At 39.8% G+C, this 14,114-nt stretch overlaps 1 protein-coding gene across 10 annotated transcripts in view; it reads right to left on the bottom strand.

The window, feature by feature from the left end:
- Positions 1-14,114, bottom strand: part of bcas3 (BCAS3 microtubule associated cell migration factor) — a 261,158-nt gene that overhangs the window by 132,317 nt on the left and 114,727 nt on the right. For 4 of the 10 annotated variants that reach the window (XM_051863582.1, XM_051863581.1, XM_051863579.1 and 1 more), the window contains one exon: positions 13,991-14,107. The exons of the other annotated variants lie outside the window; for them this stretch is intronic. In XM_051863582.1, coding sequence (XP_051719542.1) covers positions 13,991-14,107 — 117 coding nt within the window. The remainder of the gene's footprint in view (positions 1-13,990; positions 14,108-14,114) is intronic. 10 annotated transcript variants of the gene reach the window in all.

Genomic DNA, 14,114 nt, shown 5'->3' with positions numbered 1-14,114 from the left:
ATGTCAGCTGTCCATTATCCGCAGTGACAGGAGTGGCTATAACCCAAAGTGGCACCGAGATGGCTTCTTAACACATGAAAAGAAACATCATGTTCTCCCCAAGAATTTGAATATTTCATCCAGGAATAAGACATGCCCTGGACTGCACTTAATGTAACCAACCCTTATATATAAGATCATTAGTGGCATGAAATATGAGATCATGACCACATTCGCTTTAAGGCAATCAATTAAAGATGACAAAAGTATATTTTATCAGAGACTTTTAAGAATTTGTGAGACCCTTCAAAATTGAGAAGGAGAACAAGACACTGAAATAGGGATGAACTGATATTAAAAACCTGGCCAATACTGATATTAAAATGTATACTATTTTGTCAAAATAAATTAAAAATAAATCACTAAAAACAGTAGTTTTAAATGCTGTGAATTTAGGCACCAGAACATTATAATGTACAGTATGAAAAATGGATATTCATTCTGAGATATGATAAAAATTACATTTAACAGGAGTATTGTTAATTAAGAGTATTACATTCATTTTAGGAGTATTACATTTTGAAATGTTAGAAATTTTGAGTGTTAGATCAAAGGTAAACAATCAAATTAAATATCAAATGTGACCCGTGCTGGCAAAATGAGTCGCAATGAGCAAATTTTCAAAAATGAATTATTGATATTTTCATATTTTCTATTAAAAAAACTTTCAAAATGATGTATGATTTGTTGGAATCCAACAAAAAATGACTGAGCTACACCTGCTACACCAAGTCAAAAACCTATATCTATAGGAAAAAATATATATTCAACTTTTTTCTTCCATGATTCCACAAAATTTTGATTAACATTAATGAAACAGACAACCTATATATTAAGACCTACTGTAACGCACGGATCTAATGTAATGTTACACATCAGATGTTTTTCCCCAACAGTTAACCAAACGTTCACTTAAGACATAACAGATCATGTTTGCGTGAATACTCGCCAAGACAGATTTTTTTGAAATGCTGTAATTCTGTGTACATGTGTATATCGGGATCACGCGCTGTCTGAGGCGTCTTTGCTGCAGGAATGCTGCGCTTTACAACGATGCCAAACTTGTGATGAGGGGAAGTGCCAGTCGTCCAGAAGCGAGCAGGGAAAGGTCCTCTCAGTAAACATAAAAATAAAGATACTTTTAAATGTTTAATTGCTATTTTGAACATTGGGATTGTTAGACGAGGGCTTAAAGGGTTAGTTCAACCAAAAATGAAAATAATGTCATTAATTACTCACCCTCATGTTGTTCCACACCCGTAAGACCTTCCTTAATCTTCGGAACACAAATGCTGATTCATAACGCTCCGAAGCTTCATGAAGCAGTGTTTTGAAATCGGCCATGACTATATAAGTCGTTATTTTGTTTTTTTTGGCGCACACCAAAAATATTCTCGTCGCTTTATAATATTAATATTGAACCACTGTACTCACATGAACTGATTTAAATGTTTTTTAGTACATTAATGGATCTTGAGAGAGGAAGTGTCATTGCTGGGTATGGAGGCCTCACTGAGCCATCGAATTTCAACAAAAATATCTTAATTTGTGTTCCGAAGATGAATGAAGGTCTTACGGGTGTGGAACGACATGAGGGTGAGTAATTAATGACAGAATTTTCATTTTTGGGTGAACTAACCCTTTAATGAACTCATTTTTTGTGAAAACCTCACATTAAACTAAAATTGATATTTTTAATTTGTTTTGCCTGTAGCTTGAAACTAGCCGTGCGCATTCCGACTCATTTTGCCAGCACGGGTCACAGATATTAGCTAAAATATATCCAATAATTGACCAATACAAAAAGCTGATAATAATGTTATATGTTATTGGTTATAAACACAATCATTTGCCAATATTAAAATTCTTTATGTTGTCGTCTAAATAAATCATTTTTAAATACTACAAGCAAAATTTGGTATCACAAAATGATATTGTATATTCGTTTTGAGATTTGCTAAAGATTACATTTATTAAATTGTTATTAAATTATTAGTTTTTTTAAAGATGATCTTTAAGTGAGCGTTAGAAGACAACAAAGATAATGTGAACGGGAATGTAAAAAAAGTGATATGAGAACGCACAATTAAATGTGTATATCGGGATCACACGCTGTCCGAGGCATCTATGGTCTGGTATTGATTAAAAAAAATCTTTAATGTCAGCCAATAGCTGATATGGTTATAACAACTTTGATGGACAGAATGTAACTGGAATGTCCTGGGCTGAAGAAGTAAATTAAGATGAAAAACTATTAATGATAAAATAACATTATATCAATTGAAAAATAAGTGCTGTGGGTCCACAGGCTGTCTCTTCCCCGCTGCTGAGGGGAGATGGGTAGAGATGGCGTCTTGTGCTTGGTTGTGTGCTCCAAGGGCATATGCTTTGAATTCAGTCATTCGCAAATGATTTAAAAGCCAATTATGTTGTTGTTGCTGTTGTAATTACCCATATACAGTGGATGGTTCTGTGGTCTAATTGATTACCATCAAGGCATTTGTTTAACAGCAACAGAAGACGAAGAGGGGAAAAAATAAAACATTTTTTCTTTAATTGAACAGCTGCACTGGTGCATCTTTACATATGAAAGAATCCTTTCCTCAAAATAAGTTGTAGAGGAAAGACCTAAGGATTACTTAAACTTAAAATCTTGGATCTCCATGGATCTGTGCATGTTGTCGGTGGCTCTACCAGCTGACAGAGACACCCATGGTGTGTAAAAGATGCTTAAAGAGGCGATTTCTCTGTTTGAGCTGTCGTTGTGAAGTGACATTTACCTAATACCTCATTGCAATTAGTGGGCGGCTGATAGCGATGTGGGCTGACTCACACGGACAGCGGCAGCTTCTAAACAAGTCCTCGCACACCCATGGTAGACGCTAAAGTCCAGGAAGCAGGAGCTGGAAGGCTGCTGCATGCTCCAGTAAACAGACGTGTTTGCTACTTGCCCGCGCCACGTTTTTGCGCCTCGCTTCACCCCCTCCAAACACCGGGGTCGAGTCAGACAAGCCTTAATGGACACTCTTTTCGGCTGTTGGTGACTTTTTCCGACTGCAACTGCCAGGAGACAAGCTCCATAATTACATCTGAGGCTCTGGGGAGGAGGAAAGTGTGGGGTGTCTGACTTGTTAGGGCTCAACAATGGCTCAGACCAAATCAGTGAAGTTTGGACAAAGAAGCACACTGGCCCGCAAACAAGTTACGGTTACTGCCGTCGGCAAAATGCATGCCAGGAGCAAGACGACCAATTAAGAGCTGACTGCAAGGGGCTACTGTGACCTGGTTTCTCTACTTTCTAAAGAACAAATACTGAGAAGTACATTTAACCATTTATTCTGAATAGGCTGTGATGTGGCAGGATTGTACATAGCCGCAGAGAGCAGCATGGTGGTAACACAAGAGGTGTCCTTTACATTACCCACGCTCCCATGATCTCATCCTCCCTACATGCATACATACAGTACACATGCTCAACATGTATGACCCATCATATTTGGATAAATTTGGGGTCGTTAAGAATAAAAAAAAAGTTAAAAAAAAAGTTACTTTTATATTTATCAAGGATGCTTTACATTAGCTGCATCTCATTTCGGAGGCTGCGTCCTCCGGAGGTCGCATTTGAAGGATGCATACGCCATCATGGATGTAAAAAGTAACCGTAATAAAATTGACTGTTATTCCTCGTGAGGTGTAAAATACTGTAATTTCTTTCTTACTTTGCAATCTAACGGTTACTTTTCTCAAATGAGACCGCCTCGATGACGTATGCAGCCTTCAAATGCGACCTCCGGAGGAAGCAGCCTTCAAAATGAGACGCAGCTATTGATTAAAATTTACACTAAAGAAATAAAAAAAATTGATTCCAATATCTAACAGAATTTTAATATCAAATAAATAATTTTCTTTTGAACCTTCTATTCATCAAAGTATCCTGGAAAACAAACAAACAAACAAAAAAATGAACGTATCACAGTTTCAACTGTTTTTAACTATTTGAGCATCTAATCTGCATATTAGAATGATTTCTGACAGATCATGTGACACTTAAGACTGAGTAATGGCTGCTGAAAAACAAACAAACAAAAAAAAAAACATTATAAGACATTTTAGACCCCAAACTTTTGAACAGTAAAGCATCAACAACATAAAACCATCTAAATAAATAAATAAATAACATCTATATTATCGACATATATTGGTACCATATCATACCATTTTATTGGCCCATTAAAACAATTGATTTTACTTTCAAGTATATCTAGTTATTTAGTAAAAACAGCAGATAATTACCAGCAAGAATTTTGATATCAGTGCATACCTACTATATATTTCCATCGCAGCGTAAACCAGCACAGTAACGTTTGTATGTACGCCTTTTCCTGCCACCATTATATCACCATTGATAGCTTCCAATGTTTTTGTAATGTTTTGTAGCAATCCACAAAGCGAACCCAAGGAAATTGTGCAGTGAACTGAATTGAAACTGCCAGTGGCCTTCTGGCAAAAGGTCAAGAGGGATAAATTGAGGACGACGAGTCTAATGGAGATGCTGTGTGAGGACTTTAGAAACACTGAGAGGTGTTTTCTGTTAAAAGGGTCGCTTAGAGTAGAAGCTTTGTGGAATAAAAAAACCTGTTGTGGAACAGGATGTGAGAGGTTAATTGGTACCCTGTGTGAAAGCTGTTAACGAGTGAGCGAGTGGAACACCCAGGATGCACTGGGACATTCCAGCAGTGCCATGAGAAATAAACGAGTGTTGGGAATATTTCCTTTGGCCTCGGTATCGTCCTCTCTGAAGAATACTGGTCACGCCTGTAAGCTGGACCGTGTTAACAATGTCTCGCTGCACCTCGCTGGTTCACACTGTTGGAGCACTCACATATGCACTCATGCGGACACACACAAACATACTTTGGGCTCTTATGGCTGGGCACCTCTTCTTGTGATTGCTCACTGGTTCCATAAGGAGTCTGAAGTGGAGCGCTGTCGGCAGACAGGGGACGTGGATGTAGAAGACCAGCAAGCGTAAAGGCCTGTTTAGTCCAGAGGCTGTCATGAGCCTGGGGGCAAAGTAGACATCATAATGACCCTTCTAATGGCACACAGAGACTTTCTTATGTCTGAGCCGTGCACCTCAGGCCATGTGCCACTTCCAGCCAATACAACAATAGCCAATACAACCACAGAACCTCCCCCTACCCGACCTAACCTTTTGTTTTCTTTACTCTGTGTTTGTGTGCGGTCTGCATTTCATTGGTTTGTGAATCATTTCCTGTACACATTTAGACAGGATGCTTGAAATGATCCCGCTATATTGACTTAAAGATAAAACCTCCATCTGACAGGTGATGGCTCAGGAGAGGCACCCTCTGCAGTTTTTCCCAAACGCCTGCTGCCCTCTGAAAATGTGCAGTGCTCACTCCAAAGACAGCTTGTTCAGCCAAATTACAGGCTTCTTGCGGCGTGTGTCGCCGTATACGACAGCACGTCATTTCAACGTGGCTTGCGCCTGCTGCCATGTAGTTCTGGGGAAGTAAGGTGTTTCTCACAAGTGACAACACTTAAGACTTTCACCCACAGCACTATGGAAACAACCCCACTCCAGTCCTACCTGAACATGCCTAAGCAGTGATGCCCGAGCAACACCGTCACCTCACACTCAAATCAGAGGGAAGTGAACATGGCTCTACGAGATCTCACCTACAAATCTGCAAGACGCTATGAAATGAAGTGATAACTACAAATAGCTACCATGAATTTCATAAATGCATAGATTTCAGTGGATAAAAGTGCAGTGACAATAGTTAAGACAAAAATTAAAAGGTATTGTAAAAAAAAATTGTAACATCTACAGCAGTTTTTGCTTCTGACTAACTTCTAATAAATGACAAACTGATTTTTTTTTTTTTTTTTTTTTTTTTTTTTTTAAGAAGGGACACCAATTAAACCTATAATTAAACTTATACCAATACCAGTTAAACTTATTAGTATATAACTGGTCTTATTTTTGGTTAGTTGTCTAAATTAATGAAATTATAACCAACTATCTAGCTTTAAAATGTCCTTAAAATATCATAAATTATAGCACATTTTCAGTTAACACTGAACATAATTAATATAATAAAGTACGACAGTGATTGAAAGCTAAAAAAATCTTAAATGTCAACGTGAACTCTAAAAGTCAGATGTTGCCATCATAGTTTCCAAAGTTATGAACAACAGCACAGCCAGTACTATTCAAACAGTTCTATCAAATTTATAAATAACTCATTATACTAATAAGACGAGCAGGATAACACTCTTATCTCAAGGTGGCCTTCATAACTTATGAGGTACCCTCAGCTCTTTTAACCAAATCATGCTCATCATCATCTCAAACCCTAAAACCCCCTAAATATCTCCAGGACCAAGCAGGAAGTTCTGAGTAGTATAGAAACAGCATTCATCTGCCCGCCATGTGCTCCAAGTCATCTCTAATCAGAGGCCAGACTGCAATAATTAAGGTAAAAGAACTATGAGATGAGTATCACAGCCTTTGACAATCCATGAATTTCAAAATATCCCAAGTAGTAGTAAAGACACCACCTGAAATGCATTATAATGGACATTTTCTAAAAAATTCTCTCCTGAAGCTCAAGCTCATTACCGCAACGCTTGGCTGTTGAGGGGTTGCTAGGTGGTTGCTTACTGCCAAAAGAGTCCACTACCAAGTGTCTATGATATTCTAGACTTAGGTCTCCCCATTCAATGAAAGTCTATGGGATTTTGCCCATTTTTGGCCAGACTACGAGGGAAAAAACGTAAGAACACACAATTTCACATAAAAAAAAAACTGGATATCATTTAGTTCACTCAATGAAAATTCTGTCATTAATTACTCATCCTCATGTTGTTCCAAACCCATAAGACTTTCGTTCATCTTCAGAACACAAATGAAGATATTTTTAATGTCTGAGCTTCCACAAGAACCAATGAAGTTTGTTCTCGCACGTCAAGCAAGTACGTCTGAGCTTTTGTTTACCATATTTGAGTACTCTATGTATATTCGCTGATCAATGTTTACATGTGAATAAAAGCCTAAATTAAATATGTTTATCAAATAAAACGATTGTGTCTCTTCAGAAGACTTCAATTCATATGGATTTATTTTATGATCGTTTAGAATGGACTTTCAATGGAGGGACAGAAATCAATAATGAACAAAACTTATTTGAGACGACATGAGAGTGAGTAATTAATGACAGAATTTTCAATTTTGGGTGAACTATCCCTTTAAGTCCAAGGCACAAATAGTGTGGGATGAGCTATGTGCAAAAAATATAATATTAAGAGTTAGTGTTTGTGTTAAACTCAAAGTATGAGCAATAGTAACAGTGAAGCTTGCCTTAGCTAATGATGAAATGCAACGAAGCTCAAAGGAGGCGTCCTGGCTGTAGGGCGAGGTGTCAGAATGGAGAGTACAAGCACTCGAGGTCTGAAATGAAGGCGATACATTCACTTGGACAGGGAAGCTAGCCACCTTTAGACTGGCTTGTCACAAATCTTCCACCACCAACAGCATTAAAACAGCTACTGTTGCTGCCATGACAACTGCTTTCTCCCTTTCCGTCCCACCACACAACTCTCTGACACGTACCCTCCACTGGGTCACCGCAGACACACGTACACCCTAACACCTCTGCCACAGCACATCTGAGCAGAGCTTGTTTTGCTCGTCTCAGGAGGGTTAAAATCGTGTGTCTGTGTCTGCGCCGTCCCCTCCCTTTCCCCTCCTGCTCATCTGCCACAAACTAAATGATCCTTTCATTTCCTGCCGGGCCGCTGGGCCCTGAGGTGGCGGCCACGCTTGGACTCGGCGGCTCTGCTCCCATGTGAAGTTCACAGCTCTTCCTCTTAGCTGCTGATCCACTATCATAACAGAGCTTACCATGGCACTTCCTGTCTGGGACAGAATTGCGTGAGCTGTGCCACGTCTCGGGCAAATATTCACCTGTGCGAAAAGGACTAGGAAGCCATTGACTGAATGTCCTGCATGAAAATACACATGGGAACTTGCAAACACGTAGATAAACAAAAAAAGTAAAAAGAAAAAGGACAACAATGCTAAATCATACGAATACCCACAATCCCTCCTCTTTCCCAGTCCTCTGAGGCCTGACTCCGGAACTGACTTAGGAAGTAACTTAATGGTTACCAAACCTTTAGGGGGACTGGGTGAGCGGCATTGGGCTAAACATGTGTTTAGAGCAGACAACATCAGCAATCACCACTTGACCCCTAAGCAGAGAAAAGGTCACATACCGCTCCCCCCTTTTTCAAGTGCTGAAGGAAAAAACGAGAGGAAAAAATGTTTAACAGATAATATAGTCAAGTGAAAGCACTTGCCTGTTGTGAGGGGACTGCAACCATGCTGATTCCCATATGTTGGAAATATACACAGCACAGTCCAGAGGCTCCACCGGGGATTTCTCAAGCCTCAGAGGGACGAAAACACACACAAGCCACAATACACATAGTCATGCTTTACACAGCAGAAATGCAATTCCTTGCTCTATAAAGAATGTAAGAAAATTATGTTTAAAAGAAATGTGATGTTTACATTTTATATGGGAGTTTGTACTGATTAATACGTACTTTTACAGACCAGCATTTCTAGTTGATTGAATTGAATCGATCAAATCAAATCAAAATAAACTGAATCCATAGCTTGTAAATGGGAATATGCCCCCCCAAAAAATGTAATACAAATAAATTGAATTAGTTTCTAGAGAGTTGTTTGGGTGTTCTGGGTAGTGGTCCAAATCAAAAGTGCCAACTGCCAACCCAACTGCTTCAGGGTAAGCCTATGGGATTTTCATTGGATTCTTTTCATTCTGGGGTTTGTAAAAATGTGTTATGTGCATGAGCTGTTAAAAAAAACAAATCAAACAAAAGTGGAGTCATTCTTCAAGTATCCCTCAATTTCCTCCCCTCTCAGTTCCTCAGCCATTACAGTAAGTGACCTAACACCTCTGGTTCCCCTGGGCTTATTTATAGCAAATGAATCAGAAATCTGAGAAACTATGCACCAGCATCTCCAACCGCTTAACCCCGAACACACATCATATTACCTAATGGCAGCTTTGTTTAGAGAGAACAGACAGAACTGGAAACATCAGTCTGAGGTACACAAGGCGAATCTTTCACACAAGACTTAGGTTTATCAGCAGTTTTCCTGTCAGCCCTGTTAAAGGCTTTAACAGCCCATGGTTCAGGCCTTAAATTCTTTGTTTCCAGACAGTGGGTTGTGGTGTATGTGTACAACTGCAGTTTTATTGTGAATGGAGAGGAAGAAAATGCAAGGAAAAGGAAAGAAAAACAATGTGAGAAAGAGGCTTGTTGGCGCTCTAGGTGGAACAGACATAACATGAGGCAGTAAGGGAGAAAAAAAAATTCATTATGTTTAATGTCTAACTGGTGGGAGGACAACATGCAACATCAAATAACTTCAATTCACCGAGCAAGGGTCTCAGATTTCCCAGCAGACCACATTAAAATGCCAGAGGGGTTAAAAGTGGGTCCAATTGGGTGCAAGACGCCAAAATAAAAGAATTAAGTGGTGCACTGTTTACATCTACAGAGGGGTTTGGGTGACACAACTCGGCATGATGGGTCTCAGCACTTACAGATCAGGGGGAAGGTTGCATAAGGAGTGCTCTTTAAATGCCATTCTTTAGGAGTTTTCTTCACGAGTGCTGCCAACCTCCTGGAAACAGGCATTTGCCAAAAAAGAGGCGACATGGTTGTGTAAAAACGCTAAGAAAAGAGGTTAATGAGAGGAAAAAGAGGGCTACATTGTGTTGAGTGTTAAAGGTTACAGGAATATTCATTCATTCGAAAGAAGAAGAAAAAAAAAGCTACATAAACATTTTCCCGGATGTAATTTTCAGTGCACGGACACATTTCCCAGTAGAAATCATCAGGGAGGAGGAAATCGTTTAGTCTCCTTAAGTGCCAAATTGTATCCTGATTTTCCTGCCCCAGCTGCCTGAGCGAAGTCAGAGGTTGGACGTCAACGTCTCTAACTCCTGGACTATAAAAAAAACACTGAGACATATTCCCTAACTTTTTTGTACGTTCAGCTTCCTCCAAAAACTACACAATAAAAAGTGCATCTCTCCTGGGTGTTGTACATTTATCCTTACAATGGTAGACAAAGAAAAGCGAGTGTTTTTGGTGCTAACATTGGAGATTCCATGAACAGGACAGGAGTGGAAGGGGAAAAAGGAGAGGAACATGTGGAGCTAATTTATTAAAATGACTCAAAATGCTTGCCGGTTAATTCAAATCATGGTGTTTATTAGAATTCACAACAAAGCCTCAGTGGAAATATTTCTTGGGGTCAGTACGAGTAAGCCCAGACCGCTCTATCTCTGTCTGCGATGCACAAGAACAAACCGAGCTAAAACCAAGAACACTGCAGGCAGGACAACGCATTGGAGTCAACATTTTGCTGGTACAAATGGAAAACCAAATCATTTACACATACTTGTAGCTTGATTCACAATAGTTCTGGCATCTTTTGCTCAGGGTCCCTCACAGTTTCTGTCCTTTTTTCCGATTGGCTCTGAGGCTCAGTGTTGTGTTTACTCGTACTAATTTACTGAATTATGTTCCGCTTAGCACTCAGCCTAGTTTGGGGCGACAGAAGCGCAAAGAGAGACACTTTCTGCCCATGGGTTCAGGCTTAAAGGGCTTATCTTCCCACTACTGATGACAACTGAGGTGCATCTCTGGCCTCCTTGACCTCATTGCAAACAGGCGCCATGATGTCTGTCTAACTAACGCAAACAGCACCTTGACTCTCCAGAGCCAGTAAAAAAACAGCATGAGACCACTATAGAATAGTGTGGGTTTGCAATAATGCGGCATGAGACCTTCGTTGGGACCGAAAAGTCTCACTTGAGACATTGTTTGGACAGGAGGAGTGTATGCAGTCCAGTACGAGTGTTGACTGTGAGGCCATTTCCTTAAGTCAGGTGAAAAGAAAGCGTGCAGTACCTTCTCAAGGCTTCCAAAAATAACCGAGGTGACTCCAACCTGCCATCCAGCCTTTCTGGCCTGGGCTATAATTAATATGACAAGTCTATCCAGAGCAGAATAAATTATCCCGTACGCCTGACCACCGCTTACATGCGAGCAGTTTGGGGAGTTCATTGGAAACACATGTTTCTGGGAAAGACCGCTTTGCGTGTTCGCCGCTCCTGAATACATTTCCGCTCCCATGTGACTGTGTTACGGCTGGCAGAGTTAAATGTAACCGAATGAGTTCAATACTGGCACAGCGGTGGCTCTAACGAGGGAAGCACATTTGTTTGACCGCACCGGACGTCAATCACTCTGGAAGAGCCCCTCGATCGAATCCCGGCGAGCACGTCCCTGTGCAGAGACAGTTTGCAATAATGGGCGTACCTGGCAGCGAGCCCTTTGGCCTGAGGAGGGACGCGTTTTGGAGCCCGTTCTAATGCCGTTACGCACGGGGGCGCACGGAAAGGAGAGCGGTCCATGTGCGGGGTCTGTTTCGGTGAGCCGGAGGAATACTAATGAAAGCATTTTTCATAATTTCACACAAACCCACATTCTCTAGGCCTCTGAAACAAGGGGGAGAGGGAGTGGGGAGAGAAATCCATTAAAATGATCTGGAAATGATGCTTTCCAGCCCTGGACTGAGACAATGAGGTATAAATTACTGTGATAAGATCTGGACAAAGTTCAAATCAAGCGAGATTTTCACATCTGGTCCTGTGCTCTTGTCGTCAAATTAATGGATTCTTCTGAAGCCGTGTGCACCAAGAATGTGATAACTTGTGCTTCCTGTTCTACTGATAACATTCCCAAGGGGAGGGAGAGAGAGGCACAGGGTCTTCTAAAGTGTACACAGCACTGGACAGCAAACCTCACACGCTTTCCTTCTGTAGCTACACAAACAAACGCTGACATATATGCATGTCATAAATCTACTTATATTAAGATTACAGAAAAAAACAGGTACAACAAAAAGAACAGAGAAAAAGCTCACGCTAAGAAAACTGTCAAGACCTTTTTGATGCTCCAGAGCAGTATCTCCTGCTTGCCTGGCCTGCCAAAACAGATTGTGAATCAAATGTGCGAGGTGTGCGCTTCTGCCTCGCTCGCTCTCTCTGCTGATGACGCCAGCGCACCTCAGCTCAAGACAGAATGGACAGATAGAGAAAAACAAGAGACAAGGACAGAAAGATAAATTAAAGGAATAGTTCAGTCAAAAATGTAAAAAGTGACATAATTTACTCACCCTCAGGTCGTGTCAAACTCATAAGACTTTCTTTTCTAGAAGTAATTTTAAATAACGCCCTGATCTGACTTCAAGCTTCGAAAAAGACCCAAAAGCACAATAAAAGAATCATAAAAGTAGTTCATATGACTATTTCAAGTCTTATTTTATTCATTGATTATATGAGCTGTTAATCGCTGTGACCAGATTGAGTCATTGAGTTGAACTCACAAATTGGATCAAGGGATCTGTGAACAAATCCTTCAGACAGATTTTGTGAACTGAATAAAATAATGAATTAACCGGATATGTATTAATAAAATGATTTGCTCACAAATCAGACATCTGTACTTTTCCCATGAACTCTAATGATCGTGCTGGAAAGCTAAAAAAAAACAAACAAAACAAAAAACAACTACATTATCGTCCATTTTTCACACAAAACTACTATATGGCTTCAGAAGATTTGGAATATAGTGTACAAGTCATATGGTCTCATCCTCAAGTCATACAAGGGTGAGGAAATAATGACAGAATTTTTATTTCTGAGCAAAGTAAAATTTGCAGCTGTAGGGAATGACAATGCATGATTGATCAGCACTGCATGTCTCTTTGGGGTCATTTAGAGGAAGCTACGGTGGAATCTGGCTCAGGCATTTTAGGCGTTCCTGTCTGATTGGAAACACACAGGCGTAAATGACCAGACGTTTATTTCCAGGTGAGGAGAGAGAGAGGCAGAGGCTCCTCACCTCTCCACAGTCACCTGGATACCGTTTCCAGGAAGGCCCGCTGGCCAGGGTTAATCTGCGGCACTAAATGAATAAACAAAGGATGGCTCTGTGGGCCGTGGTGGGCAGGTGAGCTCAGATCATCTTCCCACACTGAAACTCATCTGCACAGGAAATGACCCGCAGCACCTCACCTCCACACCTGGAGAGAGGAGGGGCTGTGCAGGAGAATCTGACCATGTCACATTACCTCACCTCCAGAAGAGGAACTCACCTCTCACATCTGTCAACAGGTCTTCAGTCATCCTTCAACAGCAGCTCATTCCACACACACAGAAAGAACGTGCCCACTCAAAAGGATCAGAATGAGGTCAATATCAGATCGGCCATTCAAGATTTCAAAAAAAAAAAAATATATATATATATATATATAAAATCCACATTATTAGCATTTAAAACTAAAAATATATAAGGAATTGCTGACTACGGACAATGTGTTAAAATCGTAAGGGATTTAATGATTCCGACTGTAGTTCCAATATCAACTTTTAGTTCCATTAACAATTCTTTTAGTACTTTTAAGTTAGAAATATTTATAAAAAATAAATAAATAAAAATTTGTTGCCAAAAATTTAGATAATCTTCATAATATATTGGATAATTATAAAAACAGAACTTAAAATTAAAAACAAACTTAATGTTAAGTAAATTCATATTTATAAAAAAAAAAAAAAAAAAAATTGTAAAAAACATGACAACATATTTAATTAATTCAGGAAGTTCCGGCCAATAAGAGTCATTAGTTTGGGAATCATTTGGACTACACATATTAATCATTTGTTCATAAATCAGACTATACTGGTCTTGCTGAATGCTTATGATTAAAGGGATAGTTCACCCAAAAATGAAAATTTGATGTTTATCTGCTTACCCCCAGGGCATCCAAGATGTAGGTGACTTTGTTTCTTCAGTAGAACACAAATGATGATTTTTAACTCCAACCGTTGCGGTCTGTCAGTCATATAATGCATTGAAACGGTAACACCATCTATGAG

Source organism: Ctenopharyngodon idella, chromosome 15 (assembly GCF_019924925.1).
Source record: "Ctenopharyngodon idella isolate HZGC_01 chromosome 15, HZGC01, whole genome shotgun sequence".
In the NCBI taxonomy this organism is placed as follows: Eukaryota; Metazoa; Chordata; class Actinopteri; order Cypriniformes; family Xenocyprididae; genus Ctenopharyngodon; species Ctenopharyngodon idella.
This window is presented reverse-complemented; position numbering and strand designations above follow the sequence as displayed.